Here is a 24,643-nt window from a genome sequence, read left to right as displayed (position 1 = left end):
AGGAGGGGTTGGAATGACACCTCGCCATGGAATCTCAGCATTCCAGGTGCCTCCTCCCTCCCTCTCCGTCTCCCCCCCGCCGCGCCGGCATCCGCCCGCGCTGGGATCGCATCCCGGCGGGACCGGGCCGGGATTTGGCCGCTGTTCGGGCCAAGGAACCCCCCCCGGGGGCCCCCGCGCCCCCTTTGATGCCGCATCCAGCGAGAAGGGTGGAAAAAAAGGGTGGAAAAATGCCGCGCCGGGGCCAGGGCGGCTTGGAGAAGGGAAATGTTGTCCCGGGTTTGGCCCCATAAACGCCGCCTGTTCCATTACAGCATCCGCGCCTGGGACGGCGGGGAGCGGCGGGGGGGACACCCAAAAATAACCCCGCTGGGGACCCCCGGGTGGCAGCAGGACAGAGCACCCCGCCCCTCGGCCCGCGGGGGTGATGCGGGGGGTGCCCAGCTGGTGGTTTGGCACACCGCGGTGCCAGGGGGGGCTCCGGGCGGGTCCCCCCGCCCCGGCTGCCACGTCCCGCTGGCACCGAGCCCCCCCGGCCGCTGCCAGCCCGGCTGAGCCCGGCCCAAGGCAAACAGGAGCGGCCGGGACGGTGCTACCGAACGGGGGCAGGGCTTGGGGACAACGGGGACGCGCGGGGGACGCGCGGGGGACACGCGGGGGACACGCGGGGCTGGGCCCCCCGTGCCGGAGAAGCCCAGCAGCCAGGCGGGTGTACAAGAATTGTATATTTTGTAATAAATAATGTACAAATCCGCCCGAATCCGGGCCGGCGCGGTGGCCGAGGTGCCGCGGGGGTGGCACCGGCCCCCGGGTGGGGGTGGCACCGCAGGGAGGAGTTTTATCCGCGTTGTCCTTGGGGTTTCCTCCCCAAAAATCCCGGGTTTCGTGGGATTCGGGGATGAAACCAGTGCCCCCAGCTCCCGGCACGGGCACACCGGGGCTGCGCCGGTGGCACGGGGCAAAGCACCGGGCGGGGACCCCCCTGCCATGCCCGCCCATGCCCCGTTTGCCCCCACCCCCTCTTTTTTTCCTTTTATTTCGATCCCGTCCGCGGCGCCTCCGGCACCACCAGCGCGGGGCTGAGCACCAAGAGGAGGCAGCGACAGCACCGGGGGGTTGGCGGGACCCCCTCCCCACGTCCCCGCTGCCCCCGTCCCCCGCTCCGCGTGTCCCCCCAATCCTTCGGGCGTTATAAATGAGCGCGGCCAAAAGCGACGGGGAAAGGGGGGCGACAAAGCAGAGCCGGGGAGGGGACACGGAGGGGACTCAGGGCTGTCCCCGCGGCCGGCCCGGTCTCCGCTGGCTGCTGGGGGTCCGGCGGGTGGCCGCGGGTCGGGACGGGGCTCCGGAGGCGAAGTCCATCACCTCGGGGGGAGCGCGGCGCAGCTCGGAGCTCCCCATCTCCCTGCGGATCTCGGCCAGCGCCTCGGCCGGGGCGCTCAGCAGGCGCTGGAAGAGGCTCTCCCTGCCCGCCGGCCGCTCCTGGCACTCGAAGGTGACGGCCGTGCCCTCGCCCGCTCTCATCTCCCTGGAGAAGCCGTCCGAGGTGCCCGCGAAGCAGCGGCCGATGGCGATTTCCTTGGCCAGCCGCGGGTTCTGGTCCGTCACGGTGTAGATGCCGTAGTTGTGGCCCAGCGGGTCCAGCGGGGCCAGCATGGAGAAGGCCCCGGTGTGGTTGTTATCGGCCAGCGGCGGGTGGCGGCTCAGGTAGTCCCTCAGGAGCCCGTTGATGGCCGTGCGGCGACAGCTGCCCTGGGGCACGATGGACACCAGGGTTCTGTCCACCAGGCTCTGGTCGAAGAGCATCCCGCCGCACTTGAACTCCACACAGGCGCCCGAGGTGTCGCCCAGCTGCGGGTCCCGCACACTCCGGCTGTCCCGCAGCCCATAGAGCTGGCCCCGCGTGCGGGGGTGGCTGCCCCCGGCGTTGCGTGACCTCACCATGTACTCCCGCGGCCCCTCCAGCCGCACCTTGATGAAGCACGCTCGGAACTCCTGCGGGTTGGGCCACCACGCCAGGTAGTCGCCGGTCCAGGAGGTGATGTCGCTCTCCTTGAAGGGCACCACGTTGTACTCATACTTGTCCACCTCCACCCGGTAGAAGCGCAGGTGGTTGGCGCTGACCGGTGCCTCCTCGCACTCCCGCAGGCTCCGGTAGGAGTAGATGGGGCCGTTGTTCTCGTCCACATTGTTGGGGTCGGGTTTGGCCACGTTGATCTGGAATGCCGTCTTCTTCAGCGCCGCGTCCTCGTGGTCCGAGCGGCGGTAGTCCAGCTTGCCCAGGTAGGGCTGCGCCACCCCCACGGCATTGGGGTTGAGCTTGGGGCTGGAGGCCACGGCTTCCAGCTCCTCACCGCCCAGCGTGGCTGTCACCAGGGCCGCGTAGGCGTCGGGGCGCCGGGCGTCGCAGAAGGCGGGCAGGCAGGCGCCGTTGGGGCCGGTGACGGCGCTGTCGAAGCGGCCCCAGGCCCGCGGGTTGCTGGGAAAACCGGGCTGCGGCTCCAGGTTGATGAGGCTGACCACCACCCCTTCCAGCTGCTCGTAGGGGTTGAACTTCTCGTTGCTGTAGGCCCTGACCTTGACGAAGCAGCGGCGATCCTCGGGCACATCCAGGTTGAAGAGGCGCCGCTCACGGATCTCCAGGTTGCCCACCAGGAAGGTCCTCTCCTCCCTCTTCCTCCGGCTGCCCCCGGCCAGCCGCAGCACCCCTTCCTCCTCCCACAGGCCGCTCTCGGGGTTCAAGGACCACAGCTTCATCTTCTGCAGGTGCTCGGCCATCCACACCTGCCCCGCGTCCATCCTCCCCTGCACCGGCCCCGCCTGCAACGCCGCGCCGCTGTCGCCCTCACGGAAATCCACGGCGAACATCCCGTAGGTGCGCAGGGGCACGATCTCCCCCTCGGCGTTGGCGAAGCTCAGGTCGCTGGAGGCGGCGCTGGCTGTGCCAACGTCCCTGGGGTCCACGAAGGTGACGCTGGCCTTGACGGTGCCATTGAAAACCTCCCCGGATGGCCGCAGGAAAACTCCAGCTGGCAGAACCAGCTCCCCGATGGGCTCCCGGCCGCCTGCCTCGCCCAGGGGGATGGCGTTGCTGCGGCTGCTGTCCAGCTCCACAGGCTCCATCTTGCGCAGCATCTTCACCTCCTGGTACACGGCTCCTCCGCGCCGGTCGAAGGGCAGCACCTTGACGGCGTCCACCAAGCGCTGCTGGCCATCCACGAAGCGAGCGACCAGGCGCTGCGTGTCGGGTGGCACCTCGATGGTGAAGGAGCCCTGGTAACCGGTGAAGCCCACCTTCTTGCTCCCGAGGAAGATGTGGCCGAAGCGCAGCGGCTCGCCAGTGTCGGCCGCCGTCACCCGGCCCTGCACCAGCACCCGCGGCTGGGCACAGGGCCCGCAGCCGCACTCGGCCACCACCTTGAGGGGCAGCACGGAGCCGGCACATTGCACCTGCCGCAGCTCCATCCTCCGCACCCCGCAGCAGAGCCCCGGCTCCCCCCCGCACCCCGAGGGCTCCGCGGGGCCGCCCGGGCACGGCGAGGCTGGGCAGCGCCCCACGTTGTAGTAGCGGGAGCCGCTGGCATCCTGCGGGCACTCGCTGGGCAGCTCCACCAGGCTGGGCTCCGGCTCCGCCCGGCAGCTCTGCTGGCCCTGGGCTGGGGGCACGGAGGGAGGGGAATTAGAGGGGTCAGCGGGGGTCTGGCCGCCCCGGAGGACCCCCCCGTGCTCGCTCACCCAGCACGGTGAGCTGCGCGGGCGCCGAGCGGATGGCGCCCGCCTCGGAGCTGGCTTTGCAGTGGTAGGTGCCGGCCTGCTCCGGTGCCAGCCCCCGCAGCGCCAGGCGGCCGCTGCCGCGCTCGGCTGTCCCCTCCAGCAGCGTCCCGTTGTGGTACCTGCGGGGACAGGCGACAGGCTCAGCAGGGACACCGCCACCACCCCCGCCCGTGCCCGCCGTGCCAGCTCACCAGTAATATTTTTGGGGCGCGGGGGTGCCCGAGGCTTTGCAGCAGAAGGTCACGTCCTGCCCGGCCTCCCGCACCCTGGCCGCGGGGTGCAGCACCATGTAGGGCTTCTCTAAAGGGGCGAGAGGGGCAGCGAGCCCATGGGCACTCCCAGCTCGCCCCCAGGGGTGCCCCCAAACCCCCCGCGCCTTCTCACCGAGCCGCCGCAGCCTCAGGTGCGCCTCGGCCACGCCCGAGCCGTTGGTGACAATCGGTGCCAGCCCCGGGGCGAAGCCATCGCGGTGGGCGCTGAGGTTGGCGGCGGGGCCCGGGCACAGCCCCGAGGCCGTGAAGCGCCCCTGGGCATCGCTGCGGGCCAGCAGCACGGGCGGGCCACCCTCCAGGTACACGCGGGCGCCCGGCAGTGCCACCCCGGCCTCTGTCACCACTGTGCCTCGCAGCGTGTGCCCGGCGCAGCCCGCGGGGGGCTCGGAGCCCGCGGGCAGCGGGGGCACGGCGGAGGGGGCACCGGGGGGGTTACCTGGGCACGCGGATGGGCGACATTTCTGCACCTCGGTGGCACGGCCGGGACACGGGGGGTTCTTGGCGGGGCGGCAGCTCCGGCGCCGGACGCGCGTCCCCGAGCGGCCGCAGCTGCGGGAACAGGGACCCCAAGCGCCCCATTCCGTCCAGGCGGGCTCTGAGGGGACATTCCCGGTGGGAATCGGGACCCCCCAAAGCCTCCGCTTGGGGTGGCCCCGTGCGGTCGCGCCCTCGGCAGAGCAGCCAGAGGTGGGTGGCACCAGGTGGCACCAGGTGGATTTTCACTCCTGCTCCTGCTGCGGGGGCTGAGAGGGGGATTCAGGCGCTTGGAGAGACCCCTGTCCTTGTCACACCCCAGTGCGACCCCACGGCCTCCCCCAGCAGGGCTTCCCATGTCCCCTCCCCGCAGCCCCCAGGGACAGGCGGGGCTCAGGTGCCACCCCCTCCCGGTGTCCCCTCCCCGCAGCCCCCAGGGACGCGCGGTGGCCCCGCGGGCTCGGTGCCCACCTGGGCAGGGCCCGGCGCTGCAGGGCCGCCGCTCGGTGGCCTTGCCGCGACACCGGAGCTCCCGGAGCGGGGCCGGGCTGCGGGAGCTGCGGCAGCGCCGGGAGCGGCTCTGCGAGCCCCGCGTGCCGCAGGCGCTGCGCGAGCAGGGGCTCCACGGGGACCAGTGCGACCAGTAAACGTCATCTGCGGGGACACCTGAGTGACTGCGGAGCACGGGCTGGGGACGGCAGCCAAGGGGTTAAAAGGGGAAGAAACGGCCCCGTCCCACAGCCCAGGTGGGACACAGGTGAGGTGAGGATGGGACATGGGTGTGACGCAGGTGGGACAAAACTGAGATAAAGGTGTGACACAGGTGTGGCAGGAGGGGTTCAGAGGAGATACAGCTGTGCCCCAGCTGTGGCCCAGCTGTGGCCCAGCTGTGGCCCAGCTGTGCCAGAGGTGCAATACAGGTGTGACAGGTGAGATAGAGGTGACACACAGGTGTGACAGAAGTGACACACAGCTGTGCCAGGTGTGACAGGTGACACACATCTGTGCCAGCTGCCCCAGGTCCCCCCAGCTGCCCCCCAGACCCCCCCCAGGTGCCCCCGGTGCCCGGCTCACCCCGCGGGCACAGGAAGCGCACGTGGTAGTTGGCGCAGGCGGTGCCCGCCGGCTGCTCGCGGTGCAGGCAGCGGAAGCCGTGCCCGGGGCTGGCATGGACCACCTGGCCCAGGGCCGCAGGCAGCTGCCAGCCCGTGCTGCGCGCCTCGATGGCCACGGGCCGGGGGCACACGCGGTCCCCGTAGTAGAACCTGATGGCCGCCAGGCTCTCGTGGTCACCGTCCCCACCAGGGTGGTCGATGTTGAACCACGACGTCCACACGGCGCCTTTGCCTGAGGGGGAGGCGGGGACGGCTTGGGGACAGCTGGGGACACCTTGGGGTGATTGGGGACAGCATGGGGACAGCATGGGACAATTGGGAACAGCTTGGGGACAGGTTGGGATGGTTGGGTACAGCTTGGGGACAGCTTGGGGATGGGTTGGGGATGGTTGGGGACAGCTTGGGGACAGCTTGGGGATGGGTTGGGGATGGTTGGGGACAGCTTGGGGACAGCTTGGGGATGGTTGGGAACAGCTTGGGGACAGCTTGGGGATAGGTTGGGATGGTTGGGGACGGCTTGGGGACAGCTTGGGGACAGCTGGGGATGGTTTGGGATGGGTTGGGGATCACTGGAGATGGGTTGGGATGGTTGGGGACAGCCTGGGGACACGAAGGGCAGAGGATGTGCGGATGGAGGGTCACCACTGAGGGGTGGCCCCCAGGGCCCCTGGGGACATTGCAGAGGACACGGTGGCCCTCGGGGTGGCACCTGCCGTGCCCAGGTCCAGCTCCTCCAGCTCGGCCGTGCCTTTCCGGGGCTTCCCGGCCATGCCAGCCTTGCCCGGCTCCGAGTCGTTCTCCAGTGGCTCTGGGGGCACAGGGGTGGCACTGCCACATTCCCGGGTCCCTCCCCAGCCCCGTCCCCTGCCCTGAGAGCCCAGTCCTGGGGGACAGCAGTTACTGTGTCCCCAAGGCCAGGTTGGGGTGTCACCGGGGTGGGCGTGGTGTCCTGGCAGCCAGGGGTGACCCAAGGGTGGCTCCACCCCCTCCCCCCCTTCATTGCCACTGGGAATCCCAAAACCCCGGTGGCACAAAAACCCCAAATTCCAAACCCCAAGAAAACCCCAAACCCCAAACCTCAAACCCAACCCCCAAACCTCAACTCCAAAACCCTCAAACCCCAAACCCCAAATGCCAATCCCAAGCAAATCCCAACCCCCATGCCTCAAACCCCAATCCCAAAACCCCAAACAAACCCCAAACCCCAAGCCCAGTTCCCAATTCCCAATCCCAAACCCAACTCCCGAACCCTAACCCCAAAAAAATCCCAAACCCCAAATCCTCACCCCAAACAAACCCCAAACCCCAACCCCAGCTCTCAATTCCCAATCCTAATCCCAAATCCAAATCCCCAACTCCCAATCCCAACCGCAAACAAACCCCAATCCCAAACCCCAACCCCAAAAAAATCCCAAACCCCAAACAAACCCCAAACCCCAACCCCAGCTCCCAATCCCAACCCCAAACCCAAACCCGCAACCCCAAAAGAATCCCGAACCCCAACCCCAAACAAACCCCAGACTCCCACCCCAGCTCCCAATTCCCAAACCCCCAACCCCAAAAGACAAACCGCAAACAACTTCCAAACCACAACCCCAAACAAACCCCAAACCCATGCCCCCCGTCCCCGCCGTGCCCGCCGTGCCCGGCGCTCCGCGGGCGGTGCCGCCCCGGCCGCTCCGCCGCCGCTTTTATCGGTGCCGGCCCCGGGGCCGCTCCCGGAGCCGCCGCGGGCGCGGAGCCCGCCCGGGCCCGAGCCCAGCGCTAAAATTGGACGGGGAATGCGGGGAGGGAGGGAAGGGAAACAAAAACACGCGGGGAGGGAAAACACGGGGGATGAAAAGGAAAAGGTGCGGGGGAATAATGAAAGGTGCGGGGGAAAGGAAATACGGGGGGATAAAATGTGGGAGGAATAAAATAAGGGGAAAATAAAAATATGGGGAAAATAAAAATATGGGAAAAATATTCCCAAACCCCCAACCCCAAAAGACAAACCGCAAACAACTTCCAAACCACAACCCCAAACAAACCCCAAACCCCAACCCCAAACCCCAACCCCGATCCCAATCCCTTACCTGCTGCCCTGGCCGTGTGTGGGACTCCCAGTGCCGCCAGCACCGCCAGCAGTGCCAGCAGCCGTGCCAACGGTGCCACCCGTGCCAACGGTGCCACCCGTGACACCCTTGCCATCTGTGCCATCCGTGCCACCTGTGACACCCGTGCCAACTGTGCTGGCCGTGCCATCCGTGCCATCTGTACCAGCAGTGCCACCCGTGCCAGCGGTGCCCACGGTGCCACCTGTGCCAGCCCTGCCACCCGTTCTACTGTGCCCCCCGTGCCACCCGTGCCCGCCGAAAGGTGCGGGGGAATAATGAAAGGTGCGGGGGAAAGGAAATACGGGGGGATAAAATGTGGGAGGAATAAAATAAGGGGAAAATAAAAATATGGGGAAAATAAAAATATGGGAAAAATAAAAAATATGGGAAAAATAAAAATATGGGGGAAAATAAAAATATGGGGGAAAATAAAAATATGGGGGAAATAAAATAAGGGGGAAATAAAATTACAGGGAAAATAAAAATACAGGGAAAAGAAAACGTAAAAATGACGAGAAAAAGAAAAAATACAGGAAAAATAAAAATACAGGGAAAAATAAAACCTAAAAACACGGGGAAAATAAACCCACGAGGAAAACAAAACTGTAGGAAAAGGGAAAAGAAGGAGCCGATGCCGCTCCGAGGGCTTGGAGGGGACTGGGATGGACTGGGGGGCACCGGGGGCACCGGGAGGGCACCGGGGGCATTCAGGGGCACCGGGGCACCGGGGCTTTGGGATGAGCGGCCCCGGGAGCGGCGGAAATCCCGGCGCATTCCCGGCATTCCGGCGGCTCCGAGCGCCCCCCGGGCCGGGGCAGCGCCGGGGCTGCGCGGGGACGCGGGGGACAGACCCGGGGACACAGGGACAGACCCGAGGACACAGGGACAGACCCGGGGACACAGGGACAGACCCGAGGACAGAGGGACAGACCCGGGGGACAGAGCCGGGGACAGAGGGACAGACCTGCGGACACGGGGGACAGACCCGGGGGACAGACCCGAGGACACGGGGGACACGGGGGACAGTGTCTGGGGGACACAGAGGACATGGGGGACACAGGGGGCAGAGCCGGGGGACAGACCCGGGGACACATGGGACAGTCCCCAGGGGTGGCTCGCCACCTTTAGGGACACCCCTGTGCTCTGGGGATGGCTCCCGTGTCCCTTTCCTGGGTTTTTGTGGGATTTTTGTGGGGTTTTGGTGGGGTTTTGGTGGCATTTCGGTGGCATTCCGGCCGCATGGGACCCCGGCGGTGGCACTGTCCCCGTGGGCGGGTGGCAGGGGAGGTGACACGGCTCTGTCCCCCGCAGCGGGGTGCTGGCACTGCCGGGGGGTCAGGCCGGGTCCCCGAGCCTTGAAGTGAGGCTCAGGACAAGTCCCCAAGTGTGCCCCGCTGTCCCCATGTCCAAACTGCCCTCGCTGAGGGGGTCCCGGGGCCACCAGGGGTTTGTTTTGGGGTCACAGGCGTTTTTTGGGGTCACAGGACTGCCACTGCTTTATTTGGGGTTCCAGAGACAGCAGAGGGTTTCTTTAGGGTCCCAGGGGTTTATTTTGGGGTCCCAGGGTTTATTTTGGGGTCCCAGGGCCACCAGGGCTTTATTTCAGGGGTCCCAGGGCCAGAAAGGGTTTTTTGGGGTCCCAGGAGTTTCTCTGGAGTCCCAGGGGTATTTTGTGGTGGTCACAGGGCCACCACCAGGGGCTTTGGGGTCCCAGGGCTTTATTTGGGGTCCCGGAGGTTTTGGGGGGTCCCAGGTGTTTATTTTGGGGTCCAAGGTGTTTTTTGGGGTCACAGGGGTTTTGGGGTCACAGGGGTTTTGGGGTCCCAGGAGTTTTTTGGGGTCCCAAGTGTTTATTTTGGGGTCCCAGGGGTTAATTTTTGGGGTCCCAGGTGTTTATTTTGGGGTCCCGGGGTTTATTTGGGGTCCCAGGTGTGTTTTGGGGTCCCAGGTGTGTTTTGGGGTCCCAGGGGTTTATTTTGGGGTCCCAGGTGTGTTTTGGGGTCCCAGGAGTGTTTTGGGGTCCCAGGGGTTTATTTTGGGGTCCCAGGAGTGTTTTGGGGTCCCAGGAGTGTTTTGGGGTCACAGGGCCACCACGCAGTCGCTGCCCGGGTACTGGCGGGGGCCGATCCCGAATTTCCGCCGCAGCTCCTCGGGCACGAAGCGCCCGGCCAGGAAATGTCGCCGTCCCTGGAAGCGCCGCGCCACCTCCTTGGGGGCCGCCAGCGACACCAGCACGTCCGGCCGGATGTCACCGCTGCCACCAGCCCCGGCTGCCCAGCCTGCCAGGGGGACACGGTCACCGGGACAGCGGGGACACCCGGGGGACACGGGGAGGGACAGCGGGGACACCCGGGGGACACCCGGGGGACACATGGCACCCTTGGGGACACACGGGTGGCTCAGGGGTGGCGCGGGGGTCCCGCTGCTGCCGTGGAGGGGACAGGGGGGGACAGGGAGGGGACAGGGAGGGGACAGGGAGCGCACGGGCGGGCGCGGTTTTGTCCCCGCGGGATGCACCCCGGGGGGGTGACACGGCCAGGCCGGGGGAAGGGACACGGGCGATGACAACGCCAGGCCTGGCCAGCAGGGAATGCCATCTGGGAATGCCATCTGCCGGTGACGTCACGTCTGGGCCGGGCACTTTGTTGTTCCCCGGGGATGTCCCCAACCCGCCAGGGCCACCGCGGGGGGCACCGGGGGGACACCGGGGGGACACCGCCACGGGTGACAGCGGTGACAGCGACGCGGGTGACACCGAGGGGACGCGGGGGGCACCTGAGGGGACATCCAGGCTGACGATGGGGATGCGGACGTGCTTGAGGGTGGCCAGGATGGCCGCGCACGGCTCTGTCCCCTCGGCCACCTCGGCTCCCAGCACCGCGTCCACCACGGCGTTGTAGGCGTCGTTGATGAGCTGCACCTGCAGGCGACAGCGACATTTGGGGTGGCCCCGCGTCACCTGTGACGGGACAAACCCCCGGCGGCGCCAAAAATAAAAAATATAAATATATAAATGAAATATATAAAATATATAAAATAAAAGTATAAAAATAAAAATAAAAATAAAAATAAAAATAAAAATAAAAATAAAAATAAAAATAAAAATAAAAATAAAAATCAATCCTAAAAAAAAAGTTTAAAAATAAAAATAAAAATAAAAATAAAAATAAAAATAAAAATAAAAATAAAAATAAAAATAAAAATAAAAATCAATCCCCCCCAAGTGGAGCAGAGTGAGGGAGGGGCCACGGAGTCGAGCCCGGCACGCCGAGACGCTCAGGCCGCGCCAGGACAGCGAATTTTGGGTCAAATTCCTCCGTTCCCAGCGCTGGGAGCTTCCAAAAATAACAGAGCCGGTGGCTGCGGGCAGCAGGCGCTGGATTTTCTGGATTTTCTGGATTTTATGGCATCCCCGGGATCCCAGCAGCGCCGGGATGGGGCGGGGAGAGGGGGAGAGGGAGGGGACAGAGGGAGAAAAGCAGAGCCGGGGGTTTGGGGGAATTTTGGGGGATTTTAGGGTTCGGGGAGGGGAAAAGGGAGGGAAAAGAGGGAGAAATCTGTGAGATCGGGCAGGGGGATTTTAGAGAGTGGGGAGGGGAAAAAAGAGAAGGAAAAAAGGGACAAGCAGTGGGATTTGGGGTTTGGAGAGGGGAAAAGGGAAGGAGGAGTGGGATACACAGGGGGATTTCAAGGGAAGGATAAAGGGAAGGATGAGGGGGCTCGGGGGTTCACGGGGAAAGGGAAGGAAAAGGGGACAATCAGAGGAATTTGGGGGTTCACAGGGGCAAAGGAAGCACAGGGGGGACAATCCCGGGGGTTTGGGGGTTCACAGGGACAAAGGAAGGACAGGGGGGACAATCCCGGGGGTTTGGGGCTGGGGGCACCTCGGCGGGCAGGTAGGACAGGAAGGGGATGTCCATCTTCTCGCACTGCGTGGTGAAGTCGCGGTGCAGCGGGTCCGGGGAGCGCTTGGGGTAGAAGATGGTGGGCTCGTAATCCTGCGGGGAAACGGGAGCGCTGCGGCCGGGGCCCCCGGGAGGAAGGCCGGAGGAGGAGGAGGAGGAGGGCGGGGGCCGAGGTACCCACAAAGCTGCGCAGGTGGCGGGCGCACACCAGCCCGATGGCCCCGTGCTGCGCCGGCCCGCACGCCACCAGCAGCGTGGGCTGCCTGCGCCGCAGCGACAGCAGCGGGAACGCCTGCGGGGACAGCAACAGGGACACGGTCACACGGGGACAGGGACAGCAACAGGGACACAGTCACACGGGGACAGGGACAGCGACAGGGACACGGTCACAGGGACGGGGACAGCGACAGGGACACGGTCACAGGGACAGCAACAGGGACACGGTCACACGGGGACAGGGACAGCGACAGGGACACGGTCACACGGGACAGGGACAGCGTCACACGGGACAGGGACAGTGGGGACACTGTCACTCGGAGGGGAGAGGGGACACAGCGGGGACAGGGGGACACCAGGGTGGCACTGTCACACTGCAGGGACAGCGGGGATGGCCCAGTGTCACCCAGGGACATGCCAGGGGGAGCAGGGGAAAGGCTGTGGGGACATGGGGATGTCACAGCGGCTCTGGCACACGGCACCCAGCGTGGGATGGATGGAGGTGGCACATGGAGCAGGACGGGCACGGCACGGCACGGCACGGCAGGGAATGGCACGGCACGGCAGGACTTGGGCAGCACTCGGAGTGCGATGGAACAGGGGCCGCACTGGGATGAGGATGGTGCCCGTGGTGGGATGAAGATGATGCCCACGGGGGGATGAAGACGATGCCAGCGGTGGAGCTCCAGGGCGGGCTCAGGGAGATGCCCGGGTGGGATCGGGGCGGTGCCCACGGCGGGAGCAGGGGATGCCCCGGGGCCCCCCCATCCCGCCCGCTGCTCATTCCGGGACCGCGGGGCCGGGAGGGAGGCAGGGAGGGAGGGACGCTCTGTTTCTCCACTGACGGATTTTTTCCTGCTCGCGGATCCTGGCTCCGGGGCCCGTCCCCAGCGCCCGGAGCAGGGCACGGCCCCGGCAGCCCGGCCCTGGCCCCGGCCCAGCCGCCGGCACCTCCAGACAGCGGGGACAGCGCGGGGACAGCGCGGGGACAGCGCGGGGACAGCGCGGGGACAGCGCGGGGACAGCGCGGGGACACCCCGGCCGGCCGGGGGAGCGCAGCTGGGGTGGCCCTGAGGAAGAGGAGGATGCTGAGCCCCAGGTGGGGTCAGGGATGCTGCAACAGCTCCGGCACCAAAGCATTTCTGCTCCTGAGGCTGGAGCGAGGCTGGGAGCGGGGAAGGGCCGATGGAAAAGCTGAGGCGGGCCCGAGACACAAAGCTGCCCTTGATGGACCCCTGGCCCTCCTCCTCCTCCTCCTCCTCCTCCTCCTCCTCCTGCTCCTCACATCCCGCACGAGCCCCGGGCGATCCCCGCAGCAGCGACATCGCCAGGGCACGGGGACACCTGGGCACCTCTGGGGACCCGCCCCAACCCCCGGCAAGGGCTGGGCATCCCCCTCCCCGGGGACCCCAGCCCCTCTGGGTGTCCCCAGCCCCTCTGGTGCCCCCAGCCTCACCTTGGTGACAGCCACGGCACAGGCGTGTCCCCAGATCTCGATCAGCTGCTGCCGCCCGAAGCGATAATCCTCCAGCAGCTCCTTCTCCATGGCCTCCGCCTCCGCCTGGCTGCCTTGGGGACAGTCACGCTCAGGACAGGGGGACAGAGCTGTCCCCACGGCCCCGCGAGGGTTCGGGACCCTGCTCCACTTTGGGACACGCTGGGGGCTCGGGGTGGGCACCGCGGTGGGGACGGGCACGGCTGCACACGGATGTCACACGGATGTCACACAGATGTCGCACGGATGTCACACGGATGTCGCACGGGGGGACCGTGACCCCACGGGCCGGGCCAGGAGCGGCGCCCGGCCGAGCTGGCGGAGGCCCCGGCTCCCCGGTTACATAAAAGCGAACAAAGCCGCGGTTGTTCCGCCGCCGCCGAGCCCGGAGCTGGCAGCGCCCAGCGCGACAATAATTGCTCACATCTGTTGGCTTCACCTGCGCGGGCGGAGCGGCCTGGGCCGCCTCCAGCGCCGCCGGGAGGGAAACCGAGCCCCGCCGGGCCGGGATCCCGGCGGTACCGGGGGATCCAGACCCCGCCGTACCCCGGGTTTGGGGGGAACCGCTCAGGGAGGGGACCCGGCACTGCCAGGGGGCAGCAGAGGGGGCCGGGTTGGGGTCCCGGGTTGGGGTCCCAGGCTGCAGGGTGCTCCCGTCCCATCCAGGCTTTCCCCACGGACCAGCCATGTCCTGCAGAGCCCAAAATATCCCTTGGTCCTTCCAGCAGGGCCCCAGCAAGATCCTGGTTCCCCCATTCCCACATCCCATCCCTTGGCTGTCCTGAGAAACCTGCCAGGAAAAGTTCATCCCGTCCCAAATTCCCATCCCGCATTCCCCAGTTCCCATCCCAAATTCCCATCCCAAATTCCCATCCCTGTCCCCAGTCCTTTGGTGCCCTCTAGCGAGTCCCAGCCCTGTCCCAGCCCCACACCGGGGACTCTGGGGAGAAGATCGGGGCGGAAGGGGTGGGAAGGGACCGAGCGGTGCCCGGAGCCCCTCCCGTGGCCGGGGGTGGCCGGGCCCAGCTGTGTTTGTTGTCCCTCGCTGCGTTCCCGGAGCGCATTGTCCCCAATCGCTGCTGGCAGGGACGCTCCTGGCCCCGGCCCCGCGGGGCTGGCACCGGCCCCGGGCGCGGACACGGCCGGGGGCTCCCCGGGAGCTGCGGCCCCACCCCTGGAACGATCCGGGGCCCGCATCCCGGTCCCGCATCCCGGTCCCGCATCCCGGTCCCGCATCCCGGTCCCGCATCCCGGTCCCGTTCCGCTCCCTCCCGGCACAGCGCGGACGTGGGACCCTCCCGTCCCCGCCGCGTGTCCCCGCTGTCCCCGCCGTTCCCGGTGTCCCCATCCCGGCTCCCGCGGGTCCCCGCGCTCCCCTCCCGCCGCCTCCCGGAGCATCCCCGCCGCAGCCATGGAGACCCGGGATGCGGTTGCTCCGGCAACGGCGGCTCCGTGGGTACGGACCCCCTCCCCAGGGGACACGCGTGGGGACCGGGACCCCGCCCGGGGGTCCCGCGGGCAGCGCGCGGGGCAGGGGGAGGTCCCGTTCCACCCCCGCGGGGTCCCGGCGCTGGGAACGGGGCCCGGCCCGGGGCAGCCCCGCCCGGAGCTGCCGGGGGCTGCTCGGGGGGACCCCGGGGCTCACCTCAGGTACCGGGGCGGCTCCCGGGAGGGGCAGGGCGCGGAGCTCATGGCGGGGAGCGGGACCGGAGCGGCGGCGGAACCGAACCGCGGCAGGAGCGGACCGGGAGCCGCACGGAGCCTCTGTCCGGAGCGGACCGGATCCGCTGGAACCCCCGCGGAGCCTCCGGGCGGAGCGGGTCCCCCGGGAATGCCGAGGATGCTCCGGGCGGAGCGGGTCCCCCGGGAATGCCGAGGATGCTCCGGTCAGAGCGGGTCCCCCGGGAATGCCGAGGATGCTCCGGGGCGCTCGGCGGTGCCGCCCGGGGGGAGGCGGCTCCGGTGCCCCCGCCCCGCTCCCGGCCCGGCCCCGCTCCGGGAATGCCGCCCGTGGTTCCCACCCGGGAATTCCAACCGGGCTGAACTCTGGGGTTAAATCCCCCCGGATCGGGGCTTTTCCAGCGGGATCCGCAGCCCTGGGAGCGGGGAGGGGATGAGGACATGGCCCCTCCCTCCCTCCCTCCATCCCGAATTCCCAGCCCGAGTTCCAGGAAAATCCCCCAGGAGCCGCCGAATTCCAGGGAGAGAGGGAGGAGTCCGGGAGCCACGGGGATCCCAATCCCAAAGGGGGGATCCCAATCCCAAAGGAGCATCCCCAGTTCCAAAGGGGGATCCCCCATCTCAAAGGGGGGTGATTCCACTCCCGAAAGGAGATCCCGATCCCAAAGGAGGGGATCCCAATCCCAGGAGATCCCAATCCCAAAGTGGAGAGATCCCCAGAGAGATCCCCAATCCCAAACCGGGGAGATCCCAATTCCCAGGGGCAATTCCAATCCCCAAAGGATTTATTTATTCATTGTTTATTTATTAATTACTAATGAGCATGAGTGGGAACAAGCTCGGGATGGGGGAATCAGCCTGGAGAGGGACAGGGAAGGGGGGGAAGCTCCAGAAGGAGCCGGGTTTGGGGTCTGGGCGGGGTTTGGGGTGGGGTTTGGGGTCTCAGACGTAGCTCTGCAGCCCGAACTTCTCGCGGTCCAGCTCGGCCGGCGGCCGCAGGAAGTAGAGCTCCTCCAGCGTGGGGGGCACCCAGCGCTCCGTGTGGAAGCGGGACTCGCCCACCTGCGGGGAGGGGAGGGAACGCTGGGAACGGGCTGGGAACGGGGCTGGGAATTGGTGGGAATGGGGCTGGGAATGGGGCTGGGAATTGTTGGGAATGGGGTGGGAATGGGGCTGGGAATGGGGCTGGGAATTGTTGGGAATGGGGCTGGGAATTGTTGGGAATGGGGCTGGGAATTGTTGGGAACGGGGCTGGGAACTGCTGGGAATGGTTCTGGGAACTGCTGGGAATGGGGTGGGAACTGCTGGGAATGGGGCTGGGAACGGGTCTGGGAATTGTTGGGAATGGGGCTGGGAATGGGGCTGGGAATGGTTCTGGGAACTGCTGGGAATGGGGCTGGGAATTGTTGGGAATGGGGCTGGGAATGGGGCCGGGAATGGGGCTGGGAATGGGGCTGGGAATGGTTCTGGGAACTGCTGGGAATGGGGCTGGGAATGGGGCTGGGAATGGAGCTGGGAGCTGCTGGGAATGGGGCTGGGAATGGAGCTCCTGGAGCCCAGGGGGAGGGGCAGGGGGACACTGCCAGCCCAGAGTGACCCTGAGCGCCGGGGGATCCCAAATCCCTGGGGATGGAGCCGCGGGGTCCCAGAGGGGAGCCCCCCGACCCCCAGAATCCAGAACCTTCCAGCCCGGAACGTCCCGCATGATCTTGGCCTCCTCGTCCAGGTTCTCCCGCAGCATCCGGAGCGTCCTGGGGACAGGGGCAGGGCAGGGACCCGGCACTGGGGGCACCCGGCCCCGGTTCCCAGCTCCCAAGGGGATCCCAGTCCCAAAGGAAGGTCCCTATCCCAAAGGGAATTCCCAGTCCCATAAAGGGGATCCCGGTCCCAAAGGGGGATCCCAAAGGCATTCCCAATCTCACAGGAAGTTCCCGATCCCGTAAAGGGGATCCTGATCCCAAAGGCAGTTCCCAGTCCCACACAGGGGGATCCCAAAGGCATTCCCAGTCCCACAGGACAGCTCCCAGTCCCCAGGGGATCCCGGGCTGTACCTGCGGTCTGACTCCGCCTGCAGCAGCGGCATCAGCGCGATGCGAGCCTCCAGCTCCTCGATCAGCAACCGCCTGCGGCGGGGACGGGGATGGGAATGGGAACGGGAATGGGAACGGGGAACGGGGCAATGGGAACGGGGCAATGGGAATGGGAACGGGGAATGGGAACGGGGACGGAGCACTGGGGGCACTGGGAATGGGGGACTGTGAGGGGCTGTCAGCACCGGGAAAGGAGCTGGAAGGAGGTGGGGGCTCTGGAAGTCCCGGGGGGGGGGCTCTGGGGGTCCCGGGGGGCTCTGGGGGTCCCCCAGCCGGAGCAGGACGCGCCCACCCCGGGCCAGCAGCGCGGGGAGCCGCGGGCTGGGGCCGGGGGTGGCCGCGGGGGCTCGGGGCGTCACCTGCGCTCGCGGTTCCACTTGACCAGGCTGTAGTAGCCGAGCAGGAGGCTCCCGACGCCGAGCGCCAGCAGGCTGTACCCTGCGGGCCGGGAGGGCGTGAGGGCCGCCGGGGGCGCACGGTCCTCGCGCCCCCGCGGCCCCCGCCGCGCTCACCTGAGAGGCCGCGGCGCGGGAGGTGCCGCCTGTAGTCGATGGGGCCGTACCCGCCCGGCGGGGCCATGTCCTGCTTCACCTTCGGCGCCGCCATTGCGGCGCTGCTCGCTGACGTCACTGCGCCGCGCCGCCCGCCCGCGCGCGGGAAACTCACGTGGGGCAGCTACGTCAGCGGTGATGCCACGCCCCCTAATTAAAGGGGCAACGCGCGCTTAAAAGGGCAATGCCACATCAATGCCTTGGGATCCTGTCCCGCCCAACGGGATCCTCCGATCCCGCGGGATCCTCTCCCATTCCTTGGGATCCTCTCCCATTCCTTGGGATCCTCTCAGATCCCGTGGGATCCTCTCCCATCCCTTGGGATCCTCTGATCCCTCGGGATCCTTTCAGACCCCGTGGGATCCTCTCCCATTCCTTGGGATCCTCCGATCCCGCGGGATCCTCTCCCCCTCAGACAAGATCCAGCAATTCCTTGGGATCATCTTCCAATCCAAAGGGATCCATCAATTCCTTGGGATCACCTCCCCTCACAGGGGATCCAGTCCTGACATTCCCCGGCAATCCCACATGAAAATGGGGCTGGAAAACCCCAAAAATTCCGGAATTTCCCCATCCCTCCAAGCTGGGCTCCACCCCCAGCGGGATCCATTCCCTGATCCCCTCTTTTCCCAGTCACCGGCGACCGGGAATTCGGGACAATTCCACGGGAATTCAGGAATTCCTGCACGGCCTTGGCTCTTCCCAAGCTCCAACAATGCGGATTTTTTACGGAATCATGAGAAAAATCCATCTGGGAATATCCTTGGCCCGTTCTCCTCGCGGGGGGAACGATCCAACGGCTCCGTGAGTTTTCCTGGAATGTTCAGGTGGAATCCAAGGGCGGGGAGCAGGAACTCCAGGTGGGAATGGAGAAGGCTCTGGATTCATGGATTTGCTCCGTCGGGATGCTCCATCCATGGAACTCCAGGGAAATCCACAACAATCCCAGGTTTTTGCCGCCTTCTCCCGTTTTCCCAATTTTTTTGGGAATAATCCTCAGGAGAGGAAGGAGCAGATCCGGCTCTGTCCGGGTGATCCACAATTCCATCCTGACCCCCAAAATCCTGGGAATATGAGGCAGATCCAGGAGTTCCTCTGTTTATTGTAATTTCAATTCCAACCCCCCAATTAATTATTTATTAATTATTAATTATCGATTCCAGATCCTTCCATTGGCAGGATTAGAGAGAATTATGGGATTTATTCTGGAATCTTTTGTGTCCCAACAAATCCAAGGGGAAAAAAATCCCACCCTGTTCCCCTTCCTTCCCAAAGGAGAGGGAAAAACGAGAAAAATGAGCCAGATTTGGGTTTTTCCCCAAAATCTCCCAGAATTTCCTCCACTTCACCCCTTCCTGCAGCCTGAATTCCCAGTTTTCCATCTGGGATTCAACTTTGGGAATTCAATTCCAATTCTTCCCCAAACAAAGGGGATAAGTGGCTGGGAGAATCCAGAGGTAAAGGAAGAATTCCCAAAATGAGGATAAAAATAGAATAAAACCCAATCCCGAATCAGCTGGAATTCTGGATTTCCTTTGTGTTCCCCAGGAATCCCTGGGATATAAAAAATTCAGGAATTCACTTTTTTTCCAAGCTGGGAGTGCTGAGGAAGAAGAACCTTGCATAGAAAAGAATTCCAACCCTTTTTTTCCCCTTTCTGTTCCACGGCGAAATTCCAAGTCTTGGAAGGAAATCCAAGAAAAACCACACGGCTGCCCCGGCTCCACCGCGGGAATTCTCCCATGAAAATCCGGGATCTTTTTATTTCACAAGTTGCTAAAGTCTAAATTACAACGGCGCTTCCTCGCTCTCCGCGGTGTCCGAGAAAATCCCAAAATCCCGGCGGCTCCGAGCGGGAATTTTATGGCTTTAGGGACCCCCTGGATCCGGAGCCCCCCGGAGCAGCTCATGCAGCGAATTCGGGAAGAGCGGGAAAAGGGATCCGGGATCCCGAGGGATCTGTGGGGAGGGAAGGGGTGGGGGTGGAACAGGAGATCGCTGGGACCTGGGAATCCCAAAGGCCTCAAGGATCTGGGAATCCCAAAGGGGATCCAGGAGATCTCAGGGATCTGGGAATCCCAAAGGCCTCAAGGATCTGGGAATCCCAAAGGGGATCCAGGAGATCTCAGGGATCTGGGAATCCCAAAAGGGATTCAAGGGCCTCAGGGATTTGGGATTGCCAAAGATCTCAAGAATTTGGGAATCCCAAAATGGATCCAACATTTGGATCTCAGGGATTCCCAAATCCCAAAGGGGATCCAATCAGAGAATCCCAAATTCCAAAGGGGATCCAGCAGCAGGAATAAAGCCAGGATTTGTTCCCAAATCCCCCCCTCCTCCACCATTCCCAAACATTTCCCTTCCAGGGCAGAATTCCACAATGGGAATTTTCAGTTTCATTGAGATTTTTTTCCCCCCATTTTTCCCTTTTTTTTTGTGGGGCTTTTTCCTGGAAAAAGGAGACTGGGAAGAGGTTTGGAAAATCTGTATTGAAGAGTTGGAACAACTTTGAACCTGAACCATCCCAATCCCAAAAAACCCCCACCAGAACTGGGACTGCGAAGGAAAAACCATCCCAGCATTCCAACATGGAATCTTTTCCCAGATTGATCCCAAATTTGGCAGAAACGTCGATGGAATAAAACAAATCCTCCAAATTCCCAGCAGCATTCCAAGAACATTCCAGAAAATCACATCAGAACCAGGCTGGATCCCAGGAGCCGCATTCCAGGTGGGGATTTGGAGTTCCAGCCCCATCCCATAAAATATTTTGGTTTTCCAGCCTCAATCCATGCTGGATTTTCCCTCCCCTTCCAAACAACTCTCCCCCCATCCCCCAAATAATTTTTTTGGGGATTTTTCCTGAATTACCCATCAAAAAAAAACCCAGGATGGAATATTTGGAAGTGTGGACACGGACACTTGTTTGGGTTTTTAATTCCAAATCCCTCAATTCCAACATTCCTGATTATTTTAATGAACCAAAACTGGCTGAAATTCCAATTTCCAAGGGAATTCTGCTGGGATCCAGAAAGTTGTGACATAATTTTTATCCCATTGAATCCTTCTGTGACTCTTCCATTCCCTGTTTTTTTTTCAGGAATCATCCAAACTCTGGGAATAAACAAACCAGGTTTTTCCCTGCCCACCCCGCCCCCCCAAAAAAAATTATTTTAATTGCAGGAATTTTGTTGGGATTTTTTTGGGGGAATAAATGAACTTTTTCCGAACATTGGCATCCATGAGGAAAAAAACCAGGAGAGGAAAATCCCCCCAAACCAACCCCAAAAATTTCCACGTGGGAAAGGAAGGGCAAGGTTTCCAGAAAACCCCATGGAACTGAAGGAATTCCGCATCATCCCTCTGCTGGCATCCTCCAATCCAAGCTTGGAATGAAAAGAAAACTCCAAATTCCAAAATTCCAACCCAATTCCCACATCTGAGCTCCTCGGAAAACACCCCAAAATCCGCATCCGGCTGGGGATTCCGGGGGTTTTCATCCAACAAATCCCAGTTTGGAAAATAAGGTTTTGTTTGTTTTTTTTTTCCCCTAAATTAAATCCCTAAATATGGAAACACCAGGAAAAGTGGGAAAAGGGAGGGGTTTTGTCCCTCGGGTCCGAGGGGGATGACCCCAAAGGGATTCTTGGCTTCAATGATTCCTAAGAAAAATAAATCCGGATTTTCCTGAATTTCCCCCCCCCAACATTTTTTTTTAATATATATAGATCTCTAAATTATATATATTTATAATTTCCCCAAGAAAATTCCCCAAATTTCCCAAAGAATTCTCCTCACTGGAATAAGGCCTGGAATTCTGCCCCTTGGATTCGTCTGGAATTCGGGAAGAAGCCCAAGGAGAAAGAGGATGAGAAACCAAAATGAAACCAAACTGGCCCCTGATGGATTTTGGGTTGAACCTCTGGAATTCCCAAAAAATTTATGGAAAACTCCATCCCAAATGGATACAGGAGCATGCTAGGGATGCCTGGAAGAACTCGAATCACGGAGGGAAGGATTGGGAACGGCCGGAATTCCCAGTGGGAATTGGGAACGGCTCCCAACCCTCCCTGCCTGCATCAGCTTCTGGAATTCCTATAAATTTTGGAATAATATCCCTCAAAACAACAACAGAAAAGGAAAGAAAAAAACCCCAACCCAACCAACCCTCCCAAAGGAAAAAAAATTCCCAAAAAGTTTCGCTTTGGAGTCTCTGGGAACTTTGGGAAGGCCCAAAATTCGCGGGATGAGAAAGAACCAAGGTGGATTTTGTCTCTCAGTAACTGCAAGGTTTGGAAACTACCAACGGTTCCGAAGTCTATTCCAACCAGAATCCAAGGAAAAAAGTGGGAATTTCCCGCAGCAATTCCCACCTCCCAGCCAAGGTTTGGGCGGCAGCCGATCCCGAAGGGCAAAAAACCAAACCAAACTCAACGGGAACCGGCGATTTGCACTTCTTCGTCTTCTTCTTCTTCTTCAGGGATCGTTGGGATTTTGGGAATCTCGGGGTGTGCCGCCTGCTTTCCCGGCTGGAGGAGGAGCAGGGAAAAGGAGCAGCCATGAACTCGGCTCACTAAACGCAGGATGGGGCTGGAATTCCTCTCTCCGTGCCCCAAAATTCCAGAATTCTGGAGCGTTCCCGGCAAAAAAAGTTCAGTGTCGGCAAAGGCAGAGAGGAGTCGCTGAGTCCTTTTGGGTTTGTTTTTTTGTGCTGGTGCCAAAAAAATTCCAAAACTAAATACGGAAAAAGCCAACAAAAAAAAAAATTAAGGAATTCTTCCCCCTTTCCCTGCCAGCTTCCATGAAAAATCTGGGAGCCCACGGAGCCGGGCCTCGGCCACCCCGGCGCGGTCACTTCTCCCGGCAGGGACGGATGAGGAGTGGTGGTGCTGCATCCTAGAAAGCCTCGGGGCGTTATCCAGCTGGGATTAAAGCAGATTCCACGGAATTGTGGTAGAAAAGAAAGGATGGCAGAGCCTGGAAAAGTTCTCCCTCGGGGATTATTTCCACGTGGCCGACTGTGGGATGGAGCGGGGCGGGATCATGTCCAGGAGATACTCGCGCTGCCGCTCCACGGCCGAGGCCGACTTGTGCACGGCCAGCGCGGGGCTGACGAAGGGCAGGGCCCCACCTGGGGGAAAAAGGGAATTTTGGGTCATGGAACAGCTCAGCAATGAGGGGAAAGCATGAAAAATTGCATAGGAAAGTAAGATTTAAACATGGATTATCCTGGCAAGACCCGGCGCCCTCAGGTTCCAAACTCATCCTGAGAAATGCAACAGCCCATGAAAATTCCCAGCCAAAATTGGGAATTTTGGGCACTGATGACACCAACTTTCACCTCAAACCCTTGGCACCACCCCACGGAATTCCCACCCAAAATCTGGGAATTCTGGCCGGTATCCCGAGGAGGTTTGGGGTCCCGAGCTGCCCAGGAGCCGTACCTGTGCTGATGGGGTTTTTCTTCCAGGCGGCGCCGCCCTTGCTGCCGGATCTCTCGGCGTGCTTGCCGGGCCGGCTGCCCAGCGCGGCGCTGGCCGAGGAGCTCTGCAGCTTGGGCGAGGAGCTGAAGGTGTGCAGGACCCCTCGGGAAGCACCCCGGGACATCTGGCCGGAGCTCTGCAAGGAGCAAAACCAACATCTGGGATCTTGCTGAAGCGGATGGTCTTTGGGACTGGATGATTGTTGGGACTGGATGTTTTTGGGACTGGACGATTCCTGGGATTGGATGACCTTTGGGATTGGATGATCTCCAGGACTGGATGATTTTCAGATCCTGCTACAACACCTACAACCCACCCACCCAAAACCCAACCTGAGGGCCAAACCCCGCAGGCCACAACCCAACCCTGGGGCACTTTCCCTCTGGAAAAGGCGGGTTTGGGGTGGTCCCCACCTGCTTGAGCGCGTGGTGCTGCCCCACGGGCTCGGCCTTGGGCTGCCCGGGCGGGGCCGTTTGCTGCAGGATCCTCTGCTCGATCTCCTGCTCCTGCTGCAGGGCCTTGACAAAGGCAGCCTTGAGCCGGTTCGTGTGCTCGGCCTTCAGGGCCTTCTTCTGGTTGGAGGCCATGCAGGTCTCGCACATGATGGTGCCGTTCTTCTCCTCCCGCCAGCGGCACGTGAAGTCCGTGTGGCACTGGGCACACAGGTAGGGCTCCCGGCAGGACACGGCCACCGCCACCTTCCCTGGGGGACAAACATGGCAGGTCAGCCCTAAGGTCACCCGCTCGGCCTTCAGGGCCTTCTTCTGGTTGGAGGCCATGCAGGTCTCGCACATGATGGTGCCGTTCTTCTCCTCCCGCCAGCGGCACGTGAAGTCCGTGTGGCACTGGGCACACAGGTAGGGCTCCCGGCAGGACACGGCCACCGCCACCTTCCCTGGGGGACAAACATGGCAGGTCAGCCCTGCTGCCACCTTCCCTGAGGGACAAACACCTGGGACTGGCCACTGTCACCTTCCCTGGGGGACAAACATGGCGGGTCAGCCCTAAGGTCACCTTCCCTGAGGGACAAACACCTGGGACTGGCCACTGTCACCTTCCCTGGGGGACAAACATGGCGGGTCAGCCCCAACGTGGTTTCAGTGAGGTTTAAATGATTTCTGGGAGGTTTAAGTGATTCCTATCAGGTTTAAACCTTGCATTTCTGGAGGTTTAACTGATCCCAGCCGGGCTTAACTGATCCCTGTCAGGTTTTAGTGATCCCAGCCGGGTTTAACTGATCCCCAGCCAGGTTTAAGCCAGGCTCTGCCCTCCTGGGCTCACCTTGGCTCTCCAGCAGGTTCTGCACCACCTCCTCCAGCCCCACCAGGTAGATGAACTCGTTGTTGGCGGCGCTGGGCAGGAAGTTCATCTCGGGCGCGGGCGGTTTGGGCGGGGGGATCTCCAGCAGGGTCTTCTCCAGCTGCTTGCGCAGCGCCAGCTTGGCCGCGGCCTGCCGGCTGCCCGGGGCCTCGCCCGTGCCCCCCAGCGCCGC

General features: G+C 62.8%; 4 protein-coding genes across 9 annotated transcripts in view; all 4 read right to left on the bottom strand.

Moving 5' to 3' along the window:
* Window positions 1-742: 742 nt before the first annotated feature.
* On the bottom strand, window positions 743-7,950 carry CILP2 (cartilage intermediate layer protein 2). Its single transcript, XM_039702480.1, has 8 exons — window positions 7,711-7,950; window positions 6,345-6,443; window positions 5,595-5,867; window positions 4,992-5,174; window positions 4,159-4,641; window positions 3,966-4,074; window positions 3,736-3,893; window positions 743-3,656 (listed from the first exon to the last, which is right to left on the bottom strand). The coding sequence occupies exons 1-8, from the start codon at window positions 7,886-7,888 to the stop codon at window positions 1,267-1,269; spliced, it is 3,873 nt and encodes a 1,290-aa protein (XP_039558414.1). The 5' UTR covers window positions 7,889-7,950; the 3' UTR covers window positions 743-1,266.
* Window positions 7,951-9,705: 1,755 nt separating this feature from the next.
* YJEFN3 (YjeF N-terminal domain containing 3) lies at window positions 9,706-15,239 on the bottom strand. The gene is made up of 6 exons (XM_039702494.1): window positions 14,993-15,239; window positions 13,309-13,417; window positions 11,818-11,928; window positions 11,616-11,729; window positions 10,507-10,651; window positions 9,706-10,010 (listed from the first exon to the last, which is right to left on the bottom strand). The coding sequence occupies exons 1-6, from the start codon at window positions 15,037-15,039 to the stop codon at window positions 9,811-9,813; spliced, it is 726 nt and encodes a 241-aa protein (XP_039558428.1). The 5' UTR covers window positions 15,040-15,239; the 3' UTR covers window positions 9,706-9,810.
* A 575-nt stretch (window positions 15,240-15,814) lies between these two features.
* Window positions 15,815-17,788, bottom strand: NDUFA13 (NADH:ubiquinone oxidoreductase subunit A13). Its single transcript, XM_039702386.1, has 5 exons — window positions 17,630-17,788; window positions 17,477-17,555; window positions 17,079-17,150; window positions 16,709-16,778; window positions 15,815-16,089 (listed from the first exon to the last, which is right to left on the bottom strand). Exons 1-5 carry the CDS (start codon window positions 17,721-17,723, stop codon window positions 15,970-15,972), a joined length of 435 nt encoding a protein of 144 aa, XP_039558320.1. The 5' UTR covers window positions 17,724-17,788; the 3' UTR covers window positions 15,815-15,969.
* Window positions 17,789-19,406: 1,618 nt separating this feature from the next.
* The window catches only part of GATAD2A (GATA zinc finger domain containing 2A), a 23,022-nt gene continuing 17,785 nt past the window's right edge, over window positions 19,407-24,643 (bottom strand). For 5 of the 6 annotated variants that reach the window (XM_039702381.1, XM_039702383.1, XM_039702382.1 and 2 more), the window contains 5 exons: window positions 24,433-24,643; window positions 23,910-24,046; window positions 23,565-23,717; window positions 23,113-23,287; window positions 19,407-22,799 (listed from right to left, as the gene is read on the bottom strand). The exon at window positions 24,433-24,643 is cut by the window's right edge and continues 129 nt beyond it. In XM_039702381.1, coding sequence (XP_039558315.1) covers window positions 22,669-22,799; window positions 23,113-23,287; window positions 23,565-23,717; window positions 23,910-24,046; window positions 24,433-24,643 — 807 coding nt within the window. In that variant the 3' untranslated portion in view covers window positions 19,407-22,668. Of the gene's footprint in view, window positions 22,800-23,112; window positions 23,288-23,564; window positions 23,855-23,909; window positions 24,047-24,432 lie in introns of all 6 variants that reach the window. The other variant, XM_039702385.1, reaches the window with a different exon arrangement.

This window comes from Passer montanus, unplaced genomic scaffold, assembly GCF_014805655.1.
Source record: "Passer montanus isolate IOZ18808 unplaced genomic scaffold, ASM1480565v1 scaffold156, whole genome shotgun sequence".
Classification (NCBI taxonomy): domain Eukaryota; kingdom Metazoa; phylum Chordata; class Aves; order Passeriformes; family Passeridae; genus Passer; species Passer montanus.
This window is presented reverse-complemented; position numbering and strand designations above follow the sequence as displayed.